The sequence below is a fragment of the Euleptes europaea genome, chromosome 9 (assembly GCF_029931775.1).
Source record: "Euleptes europaea isolate rEulEur1 chromosome 9, rEulEur1.hap1, whole genome shotgun sequence".
Lineage (NCBI taxonomy): Eukaryota > Metazoa > Chordata > Lepidosauria > Squamata > Sphaerodactylidae > Euleptes > Euleptes europaea.
The window spans coordinates 60,088,472-60,109,386 of NC_079320.1; the positions used below are offsets into that span (position 1 = coordinate 60,088,472).

Below are 20,915 nucleotides of genomic sequence, written 5' to 3' on the forward strand. Positions count from 1 at the left end.
GTCCAAGATAGTTACATTATATGCAGCATTCCTCCATCTTTTTTATAAGGCTATTTTAAAATGTTTTAATGCTTTTATTGATTAATATGACTTTTATATTCTGTAAGCCGCTCGGAGCCTGGCTTTAGCTGGGAAGAGAGGGTTACAAATGGAAATAAAAAATAAAATAAATATTACAGTATGTGTGCATGTTTTCTTTCAGAATCTTTTATCTGGAAATGCACACGAACCTGCCCAGTCTAGAAGAGTGATAATTTCTCATAACATGGATAAAGCTTTGAAAGAAGGTGAGTGACTCCTAGGAGCATTTAAGACTCTGAAGATAATCAGTTATTGTATGAGAAGCAATTACTCCAGGTATTAGATCTATTGTAAAGGGTGTTTAGAATACAAGGGTGAGAACTCCTCATACTATTAACTGGAACGGGAATGTCTATTTTTGTAGGATTGCATTGTGTGCTGTCATGGCTGAAGTAGTAAACAGGGCAAGAGGGATACAGTTACATCATAAGCAACCACATATTAATGCATTTGCTACTCATTCGGTTTTATAGGATTTTATTGAGTTGGAGCAGATAACTGCACATTTGCAGAGAAAAGGTTCGCTAATATTAAAGGAGTGATAACATCAAGACAGTGTGGTTTAGTGGTCAGAATGCTGGACTGGTAGTGGGAAAAGTTGGGTTCAAATTCCCCCCACAATTACTTTGGGACACTTTCATTTTAGCTTATCTCACAGGGTTGTTGTGAGTGTAAAATTGAAGTGGGGAGAGCCATGTATCTCTGAGCTCCTGTGAGGGGAAATGCATGTTAACATGTAGTCTTTGTTAGTCTGTAGATTTTCAGGACAGGAAGCGTTCTTTGAGTTTAAGAATGAATAAGGCTTGGCTTCCTGTCCTGAAAACCTCCAGACTAACAAAGACTACAGTCCACAATAGCCATGCGGATTAGCTTTGGATTCCACATGTTAACAGGTCACTTCAGGATACAATGGTTCCACATTAACATACCACACCCTCACTAGCACATTATCTTGATACTTACAGGACAATGATTAGCACATTACCTTTAATACTTTGCAGGACAATGACTCAGCTCAAACCCAACCCCCCTCTGACTATATATTACTCTTCCTACACACTTGACACTGAGAGACACTGTCCTTCAGTGTTACTCCTCTGAAGATGCCTGCCACAGCTGCGGGAGAAACGTCAGGAAAGAAAATACCAAGACCACGGTCACACAGCCCGGATAGCCTACAAGAACCGTTAAACTATATTGTCACAAAAGCAGTAGATTGAGAGGTTTGCAGTGCTTATCATGCTGGTGATGCAGGCCTTTGATACTTGCCTTCAGCACCACACTCACTATCACAGTATTCATAGTGCATAGGTATTTTCCTAGCTACCAAATACGGTGTGTTAAATTCTGAGGTGCTGCAACTTTCCCCACAGAAGGTTCAAGGAGAGGAGGGGAAATGCTGATGCCCCTAAGCAGGCGAATAATGGCTTCCTGCGTGTACCATAAATTTAACCCAGATTAGCTAAAATCATCCTTAAACAGCCCTGAATGTGGAGTGCTTTGAATAGTTGCAATGCACTATGTAAGTGTTGAGTATTAATCTCGGTTTCCAAGAGACATTAGCTCTGCTACGGAGGAGGGATGCAGAAGGTCCCTTTAGTTGTGAAGTGGAATGAGTGACCAGGGAGCAGAGGTACTGTGCTCTAAGGGAACAACATGGGTTGTAAAGAGTTCAGGCATTAGAAACAATGAGCCAGAATTTTGGCTGCAGACCTCTGTTGATCCTGTGTTGAAGAGTGGCTTTTTGTAAATGTTTGAGACAATTGTGAATTGTATGTGGGTTCCGTCAAGTCACAGCTGACTTGCGGCAACCCTGTAGGGTTTTCAAAGGAATGTTCAGAGGTAGTTTGCCATTGCCTGCCTCCACATGGGCTGAGAGAGTTCTGAGAGAACTGTGACTGGCCCAAAGTCACCCAGCAGGCTTCATATGGAGGAGTGGGGAATTTAACCTGGTTCCCCAGATTAGAGTCCACCTCTCTTAACCACTACCCCATGCTGGCTCTTTAACTGTGTATACATCTTAAGAACTGTAATGTAGTGAATAGAGTGTCAGACTAGGATCTGGGAGACCCCAGTTCAAATTCCCACTGTGCGATGAAGCTTGCTGGGTGACCTTGGGCCAGTCGCTATCTCTCTGCCTAACGTAGCTCCTAGAGTTGTTATGAGGACAACATGGAGAAGGGGAGAATAATATATACCACCCTGAGCCCCTTGGAGGAAGGGTGGGATTAAAAAATATTCTAGATTAATAACCAAGAGGTTTCATGGTCTGAAGGCATGCTACAGCTAAGGATGGTGGATGGTTCTGTAAAATAAAACTTTTAGAAAATGTGTGATGTGTTATGGAAAAAATGTTTCAACTTGATGCACATTACTACCAGTACCACATCTGACTAGGTGGCTGCTCAGTCATAGCCACTGGCAAGCTTCCTTGTTGACCTTTGGAAATCTCTTTTGGAATCAGACTTCTTGTACTGAAGTATTGCCACACTTCCTTGTTTTTAGAAAGGGGAGAGAATGTAATATCCTAAAGGTGAAAACGGGCAGCCTTTTCCAGGTCCTAGTTGCTCGTAACTGATAATCTTCTTTCTTTCCTTCTTCCTACCTGAATGCTGACGTTTCATCCTTGTTGATCCCTTTGTTTTTAGTATTTGACTACACCTATAGAGATTACATTTTGTCCTGGTATGGACACCTCAGCCGAGATGAGGGCCGGCTGTACCACCTGCTCTCCGAAGACTTCTGGGAGGTTGCCAAGCAGCTGCGACAGAGGCTTAGTAACATTGATGTAGTTAAAGTTGTCTGCCATGATGTAGTGAAAGCTTTGCTCACCCACTTCTGTGACCTTAAAGTGGCCAACTCCAGGTAACAGCATACCTTCCCCCTGCTCTGATTCCATGTTTAGTTTATAGCGGTACCCCCCTCCCCCGTTGTGCCTGTGTCTGAGCTGTATTGACCAGCACCCTGGATTTGCCTGTAGTATATGGAAGACAGTATGAAAAGAACACCTCTATGCTAAATTAGTACAATAATAAAAAAAAATCAGCACAAGACCCAAGACGGATTGGGGTGGATCCTTTGATTCGTTTTGGACTTTAAAGTGTCCTAGCAAGTTCTGCATTATAGGACCGTTGTCATTTTCTTTGTTGTATATGTAAAATACTATTAGAAATAGGAGATTTCATTATATTTTGGCTTCCTATTCTGATTTTTTTGGTGAGTATACGGAAGGCAGAGCAGCTCCGGAGAGGAGTACAGGCCTGACTTTGCAGTAGCCAGGCCCACAGGTCATTGAAGTCAGTGGGGCTTGGAAGGGAGCCACTCTGTTCAAGCATGCACACACTCCTGTTTTGTACCTTTTAGGTGCACCATTTAATAATAATACATTTTGTTAGTCATAGTCTTTTTGCTCTTTGATTCAAGGCTGTCTTGATTAAAAATGGGGAAAGTTCATATGAGGTTGTTAGAAAAATACCCTGTCTTGTTGGAAGTTACAAACGAAACCATTTTTGTTAGTGTGTTTTTAAGCTTGGATGGCATGCTTCTCTTGCAAAGGTATTGAAAGCCTTTGATGTGTGTCTGTTTGTAAAAATATTTGTTTTTTTGCTAAAAATATTTTAGTAGCTGAAGTTCTTGAAAGGATTTTTTAAAAGCTCTTTGTTCTTTAGCATTTTGTGTTGTTTAACAGGAGTTGGTTGTGGTGATGCTTGTTGACATCTAGGTGGTTGCTGGGGACTCAGCTCCATTGTAGAAAAGGAGCCTGGCTCCTGTCTCACCTCATGCACTGCCCTACACTCCTGAAGCATTAAATTGATAGGCGGCTATTCTAGGGAAATGTCAGATCCTAGGTATCTATGGTTACCTTTGTAGGTCAAGGATTGGGGGGGGCAGTGGGAACCCCTGCTTACGTCCTGCAAAATCTGATTCTCTGTCCACAGCATAATTATAAAGCCCAGTGTGGTTTTCTCCCCCACTGGTTGGCAACCGTTCGTTGCCAATTAATACCTCAGTTGTTATATGAACTACTTTGATGTAGTGAATAATGTTTTAGATTTGGGCATGAGGCCTGTGTTCAAATATCTACTCAGGCATAAAGTTCGCTCGGTGAGTTTGAACCAGTTATTGCTAAACATAGCCTATTTTACTACTCTGAATTTTTTTTGAAAGAAGGATGAATTACCAATATAATGCAATACTAAGTTCATCTATTTTGACTGACGACACAGCCTATGTATTTTTGGACCCAGGCCCTTCACTATAAGTAGGCAAAATATTTAATTGTTCAGATCTATAAAACCCACAGTAGCAATATGTTTGGAATTAACTCCTACAAAAACTTCTGTCCTGGAGTGAACCCACCTCCATTTCTAGAGCTGTCCCCAGACTTCCTCAAGAGTCACAGGACACTCACTTGGGAACCCGTTGGTGTCAGAAACAGGGACAGGTCAGTGGCAACAAGGAGAAATGCTGCAATAGCTGCAAAACAGTATGGGTCCTTTAAAACCCCAACTCAACTTTACCCTCCAGCTGCCAAACCAGCCAAGATAACTGCTGCAACAGCAGCCACTTTTAAGGCACCCCTCAAGTCACTGCCAACAGCTGCTAGCAGTTTGGCCTGACCTGGGCAGTGGGAAGGGGAATAGGCTGTAACAGGCAAAGATTCCCCTAAGGTCTCATGAAACTTCTGGTCCTCCTGAGGCTTCAGGGGAATTGACCGAGTACGTGCGGCCTGCTGCACTAGCTTCTTAAGGGGCTCAGAAGTACGCCAGTGAGGAGGCAGCTGGATTCTCTCTCCAGGCTGTGCCAGAGAGATCCAGCAGAAAGGTGGAGGAACCAGATGCTGGAAACCCCCTCCCCAGTGCTGAGGTTCTGCAAGCCCAAGCAAGACAGAAAAGGGTGTGATAAATATGGGAGCTGCCAAGGTCAGAGGCATGGAGACCCATGAACCCCACAGCTTCTTATGTAGGCTCTAGTAAAGGCTGTTTTTTGTAACAAAGAAGTGCTTTTGTGTGTCACTGTTGAATCTGGATCTCAAGATCTAGCATGGGTGAAGATAATAGAGGAACATCTCATAAGGAAATTAGGAACAGTGCCAGGTTACTTTCAAAGTTTCAGCGTTATGTGTGAACCTGTTACCAAATCGACACACACTTTGGACATGAGGCATTTTCATATGGGTAATATTTGTGTGCTGATTGGTAGCTAACATTTCCTCTCCTTGTTACCATGTAGACTTTTAATTTTGTAATAGGTAATGGCTTAAGCCCTGACCTGGATGGCCCAGGCTAGCCTGATCTCGTCAGATCTCAGAAGCTAAGCGGGGTTAGCCCTGGTTAGTATTTGGATGGGAGACCACCAAGGAAGTCCAGGGTTGCTGTGCAGAGGAAGGCACTGGCAAACCACCTCTGTTAGTCTCTGGCCATGAAAACCCCAAAAGGGGTCGCCATAAGTCGGCTGCGACTTGATGGCACTTTACACACACACACAAACACAATGGCTTAAAGGATGAGCCTTCTGGAATTGCAGCAGTTCTTATGACTGGGGCACACCAGTACTTGCTCGCGCTTTGAGAAAAATCTTCTGTATGTTGCTAGCTTGCTACGAATACTTTAAAGGTTTATGGTAAAATGGTTATGACCTCAATGGCTGAGATTGTATCTTGTATCCTGCTCTTTCCCTCCCTACGTCCGCTTTGACAATCTGATGCAGAGATATCAGTTCAAATACAAGCACCTCACGAGATGCATTTAAAGACTTTCTCGACCACAGATATGCTTAGAAAGTAGGGCAAGTACAAAAGAGCATTTTGCTCAGGTACATAAATAATAGTCCTTTCCAAGGAAACTTGGGAAAGTAATAATTTTGGCCTCCTATTTTTCTAATTGCAGCCTTTAAAAAATATTGTGATTCTTCATTTTGACAACACAGTGGTGATTCCAAGTGGCCATGCAATAAATTCTGGAAGACATTTCCCTCCCCACATTTCTACCAAGCATTCTGCAGAAGTTTGCAACAAACTGCCCAGGAATACTCAAGGGACATGTGGCGTTACATCTTGTTTCTCACATTGTCTCTCGTGCACCCATCCTCAAAAGCAAGGCTAAATTAAAACAGGAATGCCTATAAATCGATCCTGCTTAGGTCAGTATATGTAAGCACAATGTATAAAGTCAGTTCTCCTTGGCAAATCCACAAAGGGGCACAGCCCAGAGATGAAGCCCGGTGTCCCTGAATACTAGTGCTAGGAAGCACCATTGGGACAGACAGCAAGGCATCTCCAGGATTGGATAAAGTACACAGATAGTGGTGTAAAGTGCTGTCAAGGTGCAGTCGACCTATGACGACCATGTAGGATATGCATAGATATAAAATGGAAATACATCTAAAATGAAATTAATGCAGCATTGTTTGGCTGAATTGCAGATATCTGTTATGGTCTGAACATTATCCAGGGTGCCTTTGTTTCTCCTTTTGAACATGTCAAAGGTTTTTGAAGTATTCTTGAAGTCTGCTTTAATGTAAGCCCTGCAGAAAAGTTTTTAAATATCTGCCAAGAGAAGTCTGTCCAGTGTATGCTTGTAGGATTCAGATATGTGTTGAAAATTGGAAACCAGGTCTACCCTCATTAAAAAAAATATGGCTGTTTAAAATTGAAAGGGACTGGAGTAGACCTGGCCTGAGTGGCTATTTCCTATGGACCGTAGAGAGGCCAGGGCTACCCATGGGAAATAATTGGCCCATTATTTCCTTTGGGCAGTAGAGAGGCCCATAGAAAATAATTGAGCCATCATTTTTATAGGTAGAACTGACTACATGGCCACTGATAGGGAATAATGGCTTCATTCTTTCCTATGGGTGGTAGACCTAGCTTTGGAAGCCAATTCCTTCCATGGAAAATAGTGGTCCTGTAAATTTTAAAGGGAGGGAGACACAGCCAAACTGCTGTTTGGTAGACCAGTTTCCTCTCTCTTCCCCTTAGCTCATGGCCCCTGAGACCCCAAGCACTCCTTAAATTTTGGGAGATAAATTTTCATTACTTACAACATTTGGAAGTATTTTATGTCATTTCAAACATCCCAGAGCCAATCTGAAACAATTGATTTCCGGTTTATTTTCAGCTTGGGTATACCTGAGTGCACACCACAACCTGGGTATGTAGTATTATCCTTGTCCCATTTGTTCAGTTGAGGGTCATTTATGCCCAAATAGTGTAGTGGTATTTTTCTTAATTTAAACAAAAACATTAAAAGTTGGTGTGTGTGTTGGAACAACTGAACAAAACTGACCCTGTTGTTCTTGCAAAAAAAAGTGGTACAGTCTTGTAAAAAAAACAGTTATGATTCTTTGTGTTTGGAATGCCATCTAGCTTGATTGGCAGACGTTTAAGATCAAGTAACATCAACTGATCCATCTTGTTGTAGCCAGACAGCACACAGTGGGCTTTCTTCCTCTTTTCCATGCATTCTTGTTATATAGAATTGCGATTCTAATCGTTGAGTACAAGTGTGAAATAAACCTCAGGATTAATTTGCTTTATATGCCTTTGCAAAATACAAACAAGCCATACAAAAATAAAAGCACCAAGTATACTTGCTTACAAACATATAAAATTCTCAATTAGTAATGTTACGTAAACATTATATAACATAACTAAATCCTATGAATTACTGATAATGTATGGGTCCTGATAACCCAGCATGGTCTACTCAGACTAGTAACTGCTTTTCCAAGGTCTTTCATCATGCTGCTGGAAATACATGGGGTGGAATTTAGGACCTTTTGCACTGGGCAGTATTGCCTGTCTTTTGCCCCTCCTTCAAAGCCTAGGGCCTGTCAGATAAGATTTGAGCCCCTAGCCCCCAAAGAATAGATTGAGGGCAGTAGTACATTGGGCCACAACAATGGATGAAATACATATTTTTGATGTTTCTCTAAGCTGAGCAGTTATTCTTTGACATATAATCCCTCCTGTTATTTTCCTTTCTTCTCCCGTATTTTTGTTGCTGGATTTCCTTAATCTGACTAATTTTGTGCTATGGGATGTTCAGAACATCGAAATGCTTTAGAGAGCATTAAACAATTTGTATATTTACCGCCATCTATCTTTTCTTTGTACATTTGCTATTGTTCTTGATTCTTTGCTGTTTCTTCATTCTGTCAGTTGAACCATCTGTCTCTTATCCAACTACTTTGTGATCGCTTTTCAGTACTCAAAGAAAGACTGCTGTAGTATTTGCTTTTTAAAAATAAAATAAAGGATGTGTTTCTGGGAAAAACTTAGGCTAAGAATGGTGGGAGAATTTTTGTTCAGATTTTAGAACTTTCTGCCCCACATCAATGCTTATTGTGGCAGCAGTGATTTAAGTGTTTGTTTTTGCTTGCTTAATAATGAAGGCAGGTGATTACTCTAAGGAAATGTAGGATTGATTACAGTTGGTAAATATGCTTTGCTTATAATGCATCTTCAGTTATACTTTTTTACACGGTTTTATATATGTAGTTTCTTTTCTGTTATGGTCTGATTAATTAGAAATTTGTGGCAGCTAGAAGAGGTACTAAGACAAAGTTTTTGGTACTCATTGTAGACTGGAAGAGCAGCCACGACCATTTTTACTACACCCATGTTTGAAGGATACTAATGAGGAAGTACGATTCCTGAAAGCATGTTCTCAGATCCTGGTATATTGTCTTTTACCCTCAAAGGATGCCCAGTCCCTCAGCTTGCGCATAATCCTTGCAGAAATACTTGCATCAAAAGGTAATTATAGATATGAGATGATTAACAATTTGCATTCATCCAGTGTTCATGATAACAAACCCAGCCTGGATATGTACAGTATGGCTAGCATTGGATTTTAAGACTAGGCTTGAAGTTGGGCAGAAAGGTGAAATATAGTTATACATTTTGTAAATATATAACTTATAAAGTAGAAATGTTGTAAATAAATGAACAAGTAAATCTATATATGTTGCACATAATGGGTTGACTCAGTGCCCAGTGACTCTGTTCTGCTGACGTGGGAGATATCACTGGTGGAAGATGCTCTTTCAGCTCAGAGAACAGAGTTTTTGGCTACAGCCCTATCTGTATACTGATAACTGTTTTATCCTGTTGAGCCATAATTCTTAAAGTCACCATGCAGAACTGAATTGTTCAAAGATGCCCATTGCATAGCAGAGTCTGATACTGCATGGTTTCCAGAAAATATTGTAGCTTGTTGAAGCAGGCACAAATTTGGTGTATGTTGGATTTTGTCAGACAGTCCAGCTCTGCTCATGTGTCCTTTTGTGGGGTCTATGCAAGTTGCCTCATTATGGGGGCTGGTCATCTGAGTCCATGCATAGCAAAGACTATAGGTAACAACTTTTTAAAATGTTCTATGAATCTGTGTGTATTCATATAAATAGTGGTCACATCTTCCAGTCACCTTAATAGTCAAAGGAAATGTTAAGTACATTCTAGACTTGTGAGCATTGAAGTTTACACTAGTTGGTCCCTTTTTCGTCACGACCACGCAAATATGTGGCAGTGTCCTGTTAATTCCATGCTAGTTTAAACCCACAGCTGGAGCATCTGAGCCTGCATAGGGAGAGAGACAGTATTGTGTAGTGGTTAGGATCTAAAGCTAGAATGTGGGAGACCCAGGTTCAAATCCCCCCTCTTGGCATGGAAGCTTGCTGGGTGACCTTTGGCCAGTCACACACTCTCAGCCTGACCTGCCTCGCAGGGTTGTTGTGAGGATAAAACGAAAGGGAGAACAATGACAGTTGCTTTGGGTCTTAATGGGAAGAAAGGTAGAGTATAAATGAAATATATAAATAGAGATAGAAATGAGAAGAGTGGGACTTGACTTTCAGACGCTGGGGTGATATTTCACTTCCATTGAACTCAGTGGGAATGAAAAACACATTCCTTTTGATGTGCCTACACAGCTATGACACAGGCTAAGATGCTGTATAAGTCTGCTGCCAATTACGATGGTGCTAAACACTATAAAAAACCAGCCAACTTTTTTATTACTGTACATCTACCTTGGGCTGTTCGAAATGATTTAAGGCTGCAGGCATGCGCACTTTTATAGAGGAGTGGTCCCTACTGAGCTCAATGAATAAGCATGAATAGAATTGGGCTGTAAGATGGTTTATTAAATAAATATTGAGATATAGTGGTATGGTATGGCTGATGTGTAAATAAGAACAAAGGTTTTAATGTTTCACCAGTCACGATTTAACGAGACAAGCAGTAAAACAAAAAATAAAAGACTTTGAAAGGCAATTTGATTTAGCTGGAGCACCTTTTTTCAGGGCATCGGCCAAAACCAAGTGTATCCCTTGCCCAGTGGCATACCTTTCGATATTGGAAGGAAATACTACTAGGAGAGTATTTGCTGTAGCTCGATGTTCGGCTCTGACCTCTGCAGTGTTAGTAGGAAAACTCAAAAAGACTCCTCTCTCACAAAGGTTCTGTCCCTGCAACAGTGGTGAACCGGAAACACTGGAACATGTCCTTCTTATGCGCAGTTGCTATAAGGAGGATAGGGAGAAGATTCTTGGCCCTCTTTTGATAAAGAGTACTGGTTATCCTGAATCTTAGAGTTAACATCCTTCTTAAGGATGAATTTTCTCAGGTAACAAAGTTGGTGGGCAAGTTTTATAGAATAGTAGTATTTAATTTTCAGAAATCTAAATAGAAATGAAAAGTTGTTGATGGGAGTGCTTGTTTAAATTTATATTGTTGACCAGTTTTTAACCATTTTAAAGAGTAATATTTTTGTATAGTGTTTTAACCAAAATGTTTTTTCTTATACTGCTGGATGGGTAAGGCAATGTAACTGCAAAAATTTTATGTTTGGTCTAAGGACCATAATAAATCTACTTGATTACAAATTTATTGTATATAGCCAAAGGCCATTACAAATCTACTTGATGTTTCACCAGTCTCTTCGCTTGCATCCAAAGTGAATTTCCTTGTGCAAGGATGCAATTTTCTGTGACAGTTTTTGCATGTTTATGTGTTTCTGTGCTTGTGTTGAACCTCCAGTGCTGAAGCCAGTGGTAGAGTTGCTGAGTGATCCTGACTACATCAATCAAATGCTGCTGGCTCAAATGGAGTACAGAGAACAGGTGAATGAGCGTCACAAGAGGGCCTACACGTACGCCCCTTCTTACGAAGAGTTCATCAAGCTCATTAACAGCAACTCCGATGTCGAGTTCCTCAAACAACTAAGGTACCTGACGGTTGTTTACAACATGCTTATTCCAACACATTTCCTCTGGCATATACTGAATTCAGTAAAGTCTAGCATACATGGAATCAGATGCAAGGTCACCCATGCAAAAAACCAGATCTGGAAATGAGCCCCTGGCCATGGAGCAGAAACTAGTTCTTGGGCATCACTGGATGGGATATTTTACTTTGTTGACTACACACAGTAGCAAGCTGGGTTGCTAGTATTTATACCAGTCTTCCCTATCCAAGGAGGTAACATTTCTTGTCCTTGTCTTCATTCTTTTTAATTGGTTGTACCGTAAGCCTCTTCAGGCATACATTCTAGAGAAGCGGCAAACAAATGACCTAAATCAATACCTTTTCCTGAAGAGAGTTCCAGGGGCTGAGCACAGAAAGTCCTGAGTAGCTTACCAGGTAGGCCTCAAACCAAGAGATGTAAACCTTGGATTCCCTTGCAGATGTCTCCTGTGCAGTGAATTAATATCTCCACTGTAACACTATTTAGTCTAAGGTGTATAGACTCTTGGCAACGTGCCCTCTGACCAGGCAAATTCAGCTGGCATTGTGCATAATTCTTTAGCTTTTTTTTTTTTTTTTTTTAGCAACAAAGAGTCTCTCTTTGGAAAGCTTTTAAAAAATTAATTTAATTTTACAGTATAGCAGCACCAACTTTGTAAAATGATAGCAAACCAGCAAATCCTGTTTGAGATTGTACAGTGAAAGTGCCCCAAGGTTCAGTCATCCTAGCGACGGAGACAGCCGGAAGAGTGGAAGTTGGCGAGCTTGGCAGGGCTGCCACGAGTGACCTGGTGATATGTGAAGCAGCAAAAGTTAGGAGTGTAGAGTAAGATCCTGTTGGCCCTATGTGGGGATGGGTATTGACCATCACCACCAGCCCCTTCCTGTTGACGGGACAGGCTTGCTCACGTGACATTGCACAATTCACATTTTATTAAGGAAGGTTTTTACAAACTGGCAATAGAGTGGTTTGTCTCCTCCAGATTGTGCCCCCATGCCTCTAATGCTCTCCCTATGCCTCATCCACCTCTTCATTTTTCCCTTCTCTTTCTCTTCTCCCTCCTTCCTTCTTTGCTTCTCCTCTGTCTGTCTCTTCCCTCTTCTTGCTCTCCTCACCATCTTTTACATCTTCCCTAGGCTTCACCCATCTTCTTTGCTCCTTGTCTCTTTGTCCCAGTCCTCATCAGCGTTCTCTTAGCCACGCCTCCTTTGCCTTATCTTGCCCCTGATCCAGTCGAGCCCTTCCCAAGTATGGTTGATGAGCCATTTCTTGACCTGCGAGTCAGGCACTGGCAATCACATGCCTGCGCCTACCGGTCAGCAGATATTTAGTCTCACTGCTGGAGCCGTTGCTAGTTCTCACCCCACCACTTGTCTGGCACAGCAGCCAGCCCCCTTCTCCCCTGAGGTCCTAGATAAGGACATGAGACTAATAGGCAGGGCCACAGATCTAAAGGTGGAGGAAGGGGGAGAAACCAGGCATGGGAACCCAAGTTGCTAAGTGTTCCAACAAAGATCAGAGTTACGTTGAGGCTTTTTTCTGCTAGTGCAGACAGGGAGGCTGGTGTCTTGTGAAATTTAGAGAGGCAGAAACATTGCCTGGAGCTTTGCTGGATGGTTTCACTGAGGATATTTTGGCTTCTTCATTTTATGGTTTCAGATGAAGGGTCCAGAGATGCTTCATTGTTGCTATTTCTTGATTTAAGTAGGAGCCCTGAAAAAGCGTGGATGTTTGGACAAGCTTCTGCTGAGGCCTTTTATTGGCCTTTTTGAGGTCCCAAGAGTCCAGAATACTGGAGAATTGGGAGTTCTGGGATTGTTAGTTTGAGATGATGCTTAGTAGTTGAGCCCCCAGTACCTAACAGTTGGATTATGACATGGCTAGGTTATGTTTGGGAGTATTCCAAACCCCCAAATATCCTGGTTGTGCAAATGTGAAGTTTTTAGAATTTTGAATAACTCACAGGCAATGGATGAAACATGATGTATTATCAGTGGAAATACAGTATATGTTTTACTAACAGGAAAGTCTAGGGAGTGGCTGTGGCTCAGTGGCAGAGCATCTGCTTGGCATGCAGAAGGTCCCAGGTTCAATCCCCGACATCTCCAGTTAAAGGGACTAGGCAAGAAGGTAATGTGAAAGACCTCCGCCTGAGACCCTGGAGAGCCGCTGCCAGTCTGAGTAGACAATACTGACTTTGATGGACCAAGGGTCTGATTCAGTATAAGGCAGCTTCATGTGTTCATGTGATTGATGGTGCGGTATTTAGAACTAGTCCCAACTCCTGTTTGAAATACTTCTGATTATTTAGCTGCTAGTGTGTTAAAATTGAACATGTGGCTGGATAAATAAGAGAGAACAGAAGAAATTACATCTTCTGTGTGAAACTGCATTAGGAAATTGAACTAAATTATTTTGTTATTCAGCTTCTTTTTTCCTCCCCCTCCCCTCCTTCTACCACATCATGTTTTTGCAGTACTGCAGGGCTGTTGAGAGCAGGAACTCTTTAATAATATCACATTAAATTTATCATTTTACTGTGTTTTTGGTTACTACTCTGTTTTGAGTTCTCTAATTTTAACACCCTCAAAAGAGACCTATTTACACCTTTTTCTACTTTGATTTGCTCTAATAAGAAGTGTTCACATCAACATTTTAGTAGTTCTCATGAAATAATTGTTTTGTGCTTGGCATATATTGTGAATCCCACTCATCTTGAGATCCCAGGCTCAAAGCATACACAACTGCATGGGTTTATAGATACATAGAGCGCATTCCTGAGGGGGGGAAGCTCTGTAGGAGCTGGCGTGACCCAGTGCCGACATAAGTGCCTGTTTAACCCAGGACAGTGGGCACTTAACGCCATCTCGGGTGGCACACACACCGACGCCTGGGCACCCCAGACCTAAATCCCGGAAGTGGGGGGGGGGGTGGAGCTGACGTAAGTCAGCTTCCAGACCCCTTTCGCCCCAGGAACGCCCCCTTGTGCTTCGGCGTGGCAGCCTCACAGTTCGCAATGGAGCATTTCACCTTTTTTTTTTTTTAAATTAAAAAAAAATGTTTTTTCCCACATGGCGGCTGGGAAGCTTCTAATGAGGTGGAGTGGCTACATCATTCCCGGCCACCATGGATCTAACCTCCACCCCCGAAATGGGCTGCCCATGTCTTTTTTATACACCATGTACCTGTTTGACGACTGCAGGCCTAGGTCACAAAATGGGGTAGGCTTCCCTGGCTTGCTGTGTGTGTACTCAACAAGTTTCTTAAAACCTGTTGTGTCCCATTGATTATTAGAGCTTGGCTCTTGAATTTAACCTTTAAATTCCATCTGTTTTGGAAACCACTTTTTATTCTGAACTATAGCCATAACAGAATGTTATGTAACCTGCCCTGAGTTCAGTTCAAGAAGAAAGGAATGCCCTGGGTCCTTTAACCTAAGGCAGGGGTGGGGCAGGGGCTGAAAAGCGAATGGTAGCTTTAACAGACTGGGTCTGGAAATGTGAATATGTTGAAAATAACATATGAACCATTTATGGTATTTTACTAGACTTAGAATGATATAACTTTGTTTAAGATTGCTGTGGTAGTCTTGTTAATATCTTGATTATTTAATGTGTGGTGCGTCTTTTCCAGAAAACACCAAAATATTTCACAGTATTCAATGGATTTATTTACTTCATTTATGGTTCCCCTTTCTCACTGAAACTCAAGGCAGATTACAGCTATTGCAACCTTAAGAGCTGTTGCCTTAGTGATTATCTGACTCACGTACTACTTTATCTTACTAGACGTCCTTGCTTCCAGTATGGAAATCGTTGTGCTATGCAGCCAAAATTAAACATTTATTTTATTTTGTTGTCTAGGTATCAGATTGTAGTAGAAATAGTTCAAGCAACCACTATCGGTAGCTTTCCACAAATGAAAAGGCAGAAAGGTAAGTTCTCTTTCTTTCAGGAGGTGTTTGAAGTTTAAAAGCACGCTCTGCTAATCCTGTATATAGCCATTTTAGGACAAATACCAAAAAGTTGACCTGTAGTAATTAAATAGCCCCATCTCTAGGGTTGCCAGGTCCCCCTTTGCCACCAGCGTGAGGTTTTTGGGGCGGAGCCTGGGAAGGGCAGGGTTTGGGGAGAGGAGGGACTTCAATGCCATAGAGTCCAGGTGAATTGATCTCTATCGGCTGGAGATCAGCTGTAATAGCAGGAGATCTGCAGCTAGTACCTGGAGGTTGGTAACCCTACCCATCACCCATATTTATCAGGAAAATATTGTCATTGGGTCATTTTTAGCTATAGCATGCTGTATGCTTGCATAGATTTGCCAAAGTTTCAAGCCTGTGTTGTAGAAAAGGTCAGGACCCAAAGGATTGAGGAGGTAGTTCTGTAAGCCAAGGGGCCTTCAGATGTATTTCTACAAACAGAAGCCCATGCAGTGTGGCAAACAGTTCTTGAAACCCATGGGGCTTGTTAAAAGTGGTTTGGGATCTGTGTGTGTTTGTACCTAACAAGTACATGATGTGACCTTTGTACTTTGTTATGTGTGCTTCTTGAGGACTTTCAGTGTTAATGGTTCAAATTAACCTCTGCTTCCAAACTTCTACTACTTTGTGTGGAGAATCCTTTGCAAAGTAACCTCACTTCATTGTTGCATATTTGGTGGCCCAGTAATACTGTGAAGGTGATATACATTTTAGTGTGCAAAAAGAGAACGTTTGAATGTATGAAGCTGCCACTTATTGGATCAGATGATTAGTCCCTCGTGTTCAGTATTTTGACTGGCTGTCCAGGGCCCCAGGTAGAGAAAGGCCTTTCTCAACACCAGCTTCCTGATACCCTAACTGAAGATATCAAGGGTTGAACTTGGGGCCTCGTTTGTGGATGCGTGTACTCTACTGCTGAGCCAAGGCCTCTGCACACGGCATATTTGTTTCAGGAAAAATGAGGGCTGTTGGAAAATCCGTCATCATTTTTGGCTTTTTGCATCAATCAAGAAACCTCTTTTACCAACCAATTCAGCTCTCTAAAATATTAGTTGATCTTTGGAGAAGCTTTTCTTCACTTGCTCCATTTTGACTTTCTAGAGAAGTTACCGGTAATTCTCCTTCCTTCTGGCCTGCCTTGGTCTGCCCTTTTAGCTCGTTAGAACAAAACCTGCCTTTACACAGTGTATTTGCCTAGTGGCAATACATTGTGCTCAGTACAATGCTCAACTTCTGGTAGTATCAGTTAATACCAGTACAACAAACTAGTAGAGAAGAACAGTAAATCAATCCTGACACAGTGAGAGTTCCAAAGGAGAATGCTGTTTCCTTAACATCAGTGGAAAATATTTGTCAGTCTTGCTTAGTCTTCCTACATTCTTAATTCTGCTTCCATTTCTCTTGGAATAAGTGTAACTTGCTGTTCCATTGGGTTTTTATATATATTTATATGGCATGTGAATTGGTTCTTACAACCCATTTCAGAGGTAGAAGGGCAAGATAGCTTAGGAGGTGGCGTGACCCCGCCACCAGCATAAGTGCCTCGTATTCCGTGATAAGAGGCACTTACGCTGGCGACTGGGACAACTACGTCAGCACCTGGGTGCTGTGGAGCTTCGTGCCGCTCTCCTGGAGGTGCAGTCTCCCCTGAACTTAATCCTAGAAGAGACATGCGGCACCAGTGTGTGTGTGGGGGGGGGGGGCGTTCCCGGGGGCAGGGCTGACGTTAGTCAGCTTCCAAAGCCCCTCCAGGCCGGGACGCCCCCTCCAGCAACAGCGTTGCTGTGCCAGGTTTTTCCTGGCACAGCCTCGATGGGGAAAATGCCCCATTTTTTACTTTTTTAATTCAAAAAGGCTTTTTAAAGCTTTTCGTAGGCCGGGGAACCTCTTTGGAGGTGCCACAGCAGCGCCTCGGTCATGCCATTCCCAGACACCGAAAGACTCAGGAATGGGCTGCCCGCTGAAGCAGATTAATATAATTCTGAAAGGAAGGCAACCCTGAATGTAAGACAATCCCGCAAAAGATTATGCAGAAAATCATTATTACTGTAACCTGTATATGAAGCACCTCTTTTTATTGACAGCACATATGGAAAAAGCCTAGTCTTCTTTCAGGAAATTAGGGTAGTCAAGTTGGCTTGGATTTGCATATGCCTAATCAAGTATCCTAATTTTGCTAAGGGGCCCTCACTGGAGAGATTTATGTTTGTCAGTTGTAGTCCCATGTGATTGAAACAGGTTTCTGAATTGCTATCAGCCATTGTTCAGTCTTCTGAGATATGCAGAGTATTTGTGCAATTGAACTGTAGAGAAGTTACTTGTCTGGAGTTGTTTAATTCACAGTTATGTTCTGATTCACAATTTAGTTACTTTTTGCATGTATAATATATAAAGTGCAAGTTCCCTGTTGTATTAAACTATGAAAGTATTAATTGTATACCAGTAAGGCTGTCACCCAGTAAGCGTGTGGGGACAGTGAAAAAGAGAATGAAATGAATGCAACGGCTTCCAAATGTCAGTCAATCAAGTGCTTTCAAAATAAGGTGTGATGGATAATATTGGATTTCTCATTCTTTCACCTACTTGGTCATGTGCCAGTCAAAGGTCCCTGTTTGTTGTACTTTTCAGCATGAGATTAGTATGTTCTTTCAAAACTGGTCAAATACTCCTCTGTTCCTGTCATTTTGAAAAGAAACTGTTTACTCTTGTGAGAGAGATTCATGTTAAATACAGTAGTAAGGTGTAGAATCATTGTTATCTTTTCTGATAAGCAGCTTTCTTCCACTTAACATTTAGGGTAAATAGGTACTACGTGTTCCAGTTACTACACTGTTGTGCAAAAGTAGAATTCTTTGTGAATAGGACAGTTTCAAAATTTAATAAATGGAGTGTGTTAGTGAAATTTTGCAAGATAGTTTTAAAGATGACTATTTCTGATGTATCAGATGGGGAGGCAAAAGGGAGGTGGCTTCATGAAAAGACAAGCCAATCCGCATTCTGTACATTCTGATAAAATTTTGTAGCCCAATAAACTTCTTGCTAATTTGACTTCATAACATTTATCTAAGTTATCAATTTGTGGCCTAAAACTTCAAAAAACACACCCAACCCTTTTGTAAAGGTTCCTTACTAGGGTTGCCAATCTCCAGGTTGTAGCTTGAGATCTCCCACTATTACAACAGATCTCCAGGCGACAGAGATCCCTTCACCTGGTGAAAATGGTTGCTTTGGAAGGTGGAATCGATAGCATTATACTTCATTGAGGCCCCTCCCCTTCACAACCCCCGTCTATCTCAGGCCCCACCCCCCAAATCTCCAGATGTTTCCCAACCCAGAGCTGGCAACCCTATTCCTTTGCCTAGTCACCTGAAGGCAATTTGTATTCTCTGCAGGTGATTGGGTACTGTAAAACCTTGTCTTCATATCACACAGGACCTTTGAAATCATTTACCTTAATTTCAGAACATTTTAGTGAGCCCAAATCACCACCTAGGATACAGCACCATCTTATTATAAAAAATGCATCTGTAGCTATCTACTTATAAAGAATGTTTAGTTGCAATGTCTTTGCAGATGGATTCTTTTGTATTTTCAGTGAAATGTCGTCTGTTAAGACATGTGAGAGTTTTGTATGCTTTGCACTTTTTGGAAGTGAAGACTGCTGAAAGGGCCAGTTCTTCCAAATTCGTTGTATGTTGAAATCTTAACTGGGTGTTTTTTTTTAAGAAGTTAACTTTTTAAACTGTTAATTTTAGAAAGCAAAGGTAAAGAGACTGCTGCAATGAAAGCAGACCATCTGAGGGCCCGAAACATGAAGAGATATATTAATCAACTAACAGTAGCAAAAAAGCAATGTGAAAAGCGAATAAGACTTCTGGGAGGTCCTGCTTATGACCAGCAGGAAGATGGGACCTTTGAAGATGGTGATGGTCCTCAGAACCAGAAGGTAAGCTATGTATATATAAGTAATAGGGGGGATATTTCAAGATCTCTCGCTATATGGACACTGTGGACAATGCAGCCAAACTGTACCTCTAAGGGCATTTTTTAATATTATAAACAGCATTGGAGCCATTATAGCATGATTCCCCTTTTTTTCCTTCCTCTCAATAATATTTATTTATTTAAAAAGTATCTGTGCTGCTGAGGCAGCTTCCAGAATAAATCATAATAAAAATATAAAACACCGTCAGAGTAGTTAAATAAAACCCAGCTTCAGCATAGAAACATAAAACATTGAACAACTTAAAATGAGTTTCTTGCAGTGCCAAGTCTAAAAACAGATAGTAATAGCGATGATGTTAAAATATAAACTCTTAATTAAACACCTGGGTAGAAAGAAAAGTTTTGTTCTGGAACCTTGAAAGAAAAGAAAGGCATTCCACAGGTGAGGGGCCACTGCTGAAAAAGCCCTGTTTCTGGTCACTACCTACATCTGCTCTGAAGGCAGGGGAACTGTGATCATGGCTTTTGAGAAGGATTCTCAGTAACCCTGAGATGATGTGGTCATATGGGAAGAGTCTAGGTCTCAGCTACTTTTCAAGGAGCATTGCTTTAGTTTCTGGGAGAGGAACTGCAGGCATGAGGACGAGCTATGTGGATAGATGTGACTTCAAACTTTGTTGGTTGCTATGGAAAGGAGTGTTGCTTCACTGGCTCCCATCTTAGCAAAGGTAATATCAAAACAGGCTCATGCAGTGTGGCTTTCCCAGATTCCCCATCCCCCCCCCCCCCGAGCATCTTGGAGGAAGGGTGTGAGGCAGCATAGATAGATATTGGGAAGAAGACAAGCAGTTCCCAGCATGCTTTGTTCATCTCTTTTTAGGGTATATCTGTGTCATCACTGCAGAACAAGTTGCCGGAGGTGGCTCACAATGATTAAATCGTGAAGATAAAACCCGTAACATAAAAACAAAGTTCACACTATGCTTTGCTAGGATTGTAGATTCTTTTGAACTCTGTTAGTAAGCTGACTAACAAATTTTGTTCATATAAACACCCACATGGGTAAAACATGCAGTTAGTTGGTTGTTACGGGGAAAGTGTGCTAAAACTGTCCCTCCTTCTACATAGAATAGCATGAGAAGAAACCTCAGTGGTGCATGACTTATGGGCCTTGAGGTTCAACCATTATTTTTTTAATCTGAAGCAGGAAATCTGTGTTGACCAAAACGATATAAGGTACTTGGAATTCACAATATTTATTCATCGCTTTAAAAAAAATTCAACTCTAAGAAAAACACACTTTTATTGCTCAGAGAAGTGACCAGAAATCTATGACAATGTAGTAATCTTTACCTTGGAGTGACATATCAAAGCAGAAGGGCTTTCATTTTTTTTATGTGAGCTAAGTGAAATAATTTTATGAGTTAGCTCTTAAATTGCCTGGCCTGTCCTCAAGTGGCTCCCTCAGTGTTTGCAGCATTACGGGCTGTTTTGTTTGTTTGGGAAGGGCAGTTGTGTCCTGTGTTGACATTGTGAAATACACTTGCCATTACAAATACTGGATTTCACTTCAAGTACTCGTTTAATTGTCTAGAGTAAGTGAGGGTGACTTTGAACAAATTGGGGAGCTCCGCATAGCTTGGGGGTGAGGAGAGGATTAT

The 20,915-nt window shown here is 41.6% G+C and overlaps 1 protein-coding gene across 3 annotated transcripts in view; it reads left to right on the plus strand.

Annotated features, from left to right (window-relative positions):
* Positions 1-207: 207 nt before the first annotated feature.
* The window catches only part of SNX25 (sorting nexin 25), a 47,280-nt gene continuing 26,572 nt past the window's right edge, over positions 208-20,915 (plus strand). For all 3 annotated transcript variants that reach the window (XR_008933509.1, XM_056855494.1, XM_056855495.1), the window contains exons 1-6: positions 208-287; positions 2,730-2,946; positions 8,667-8,839; positions 11,123-11,309; positions 15,194-15,264; positions 19,065-19,255. Coding sequence is in view for 2 of the 3 variants with exons in the window: in XM_056855494.1 (XP_056711472.1) it covers positions 266-287; positions 2,730-2,946; positions 8,667-8,839; positions 11,123-11,309; positions 15,194-15,264; positions 19,065-19,255 (861 nt within the window). In the remaining variant the exon portion in view is untranslated. The remainder of the gene's footprint in view (positions 288-2,729; positions 2,947-8,666; positions 8,840-11,122; positions 11,310-15,193; positions 15,265-19,064; positions 19,256-20,915) is intronic.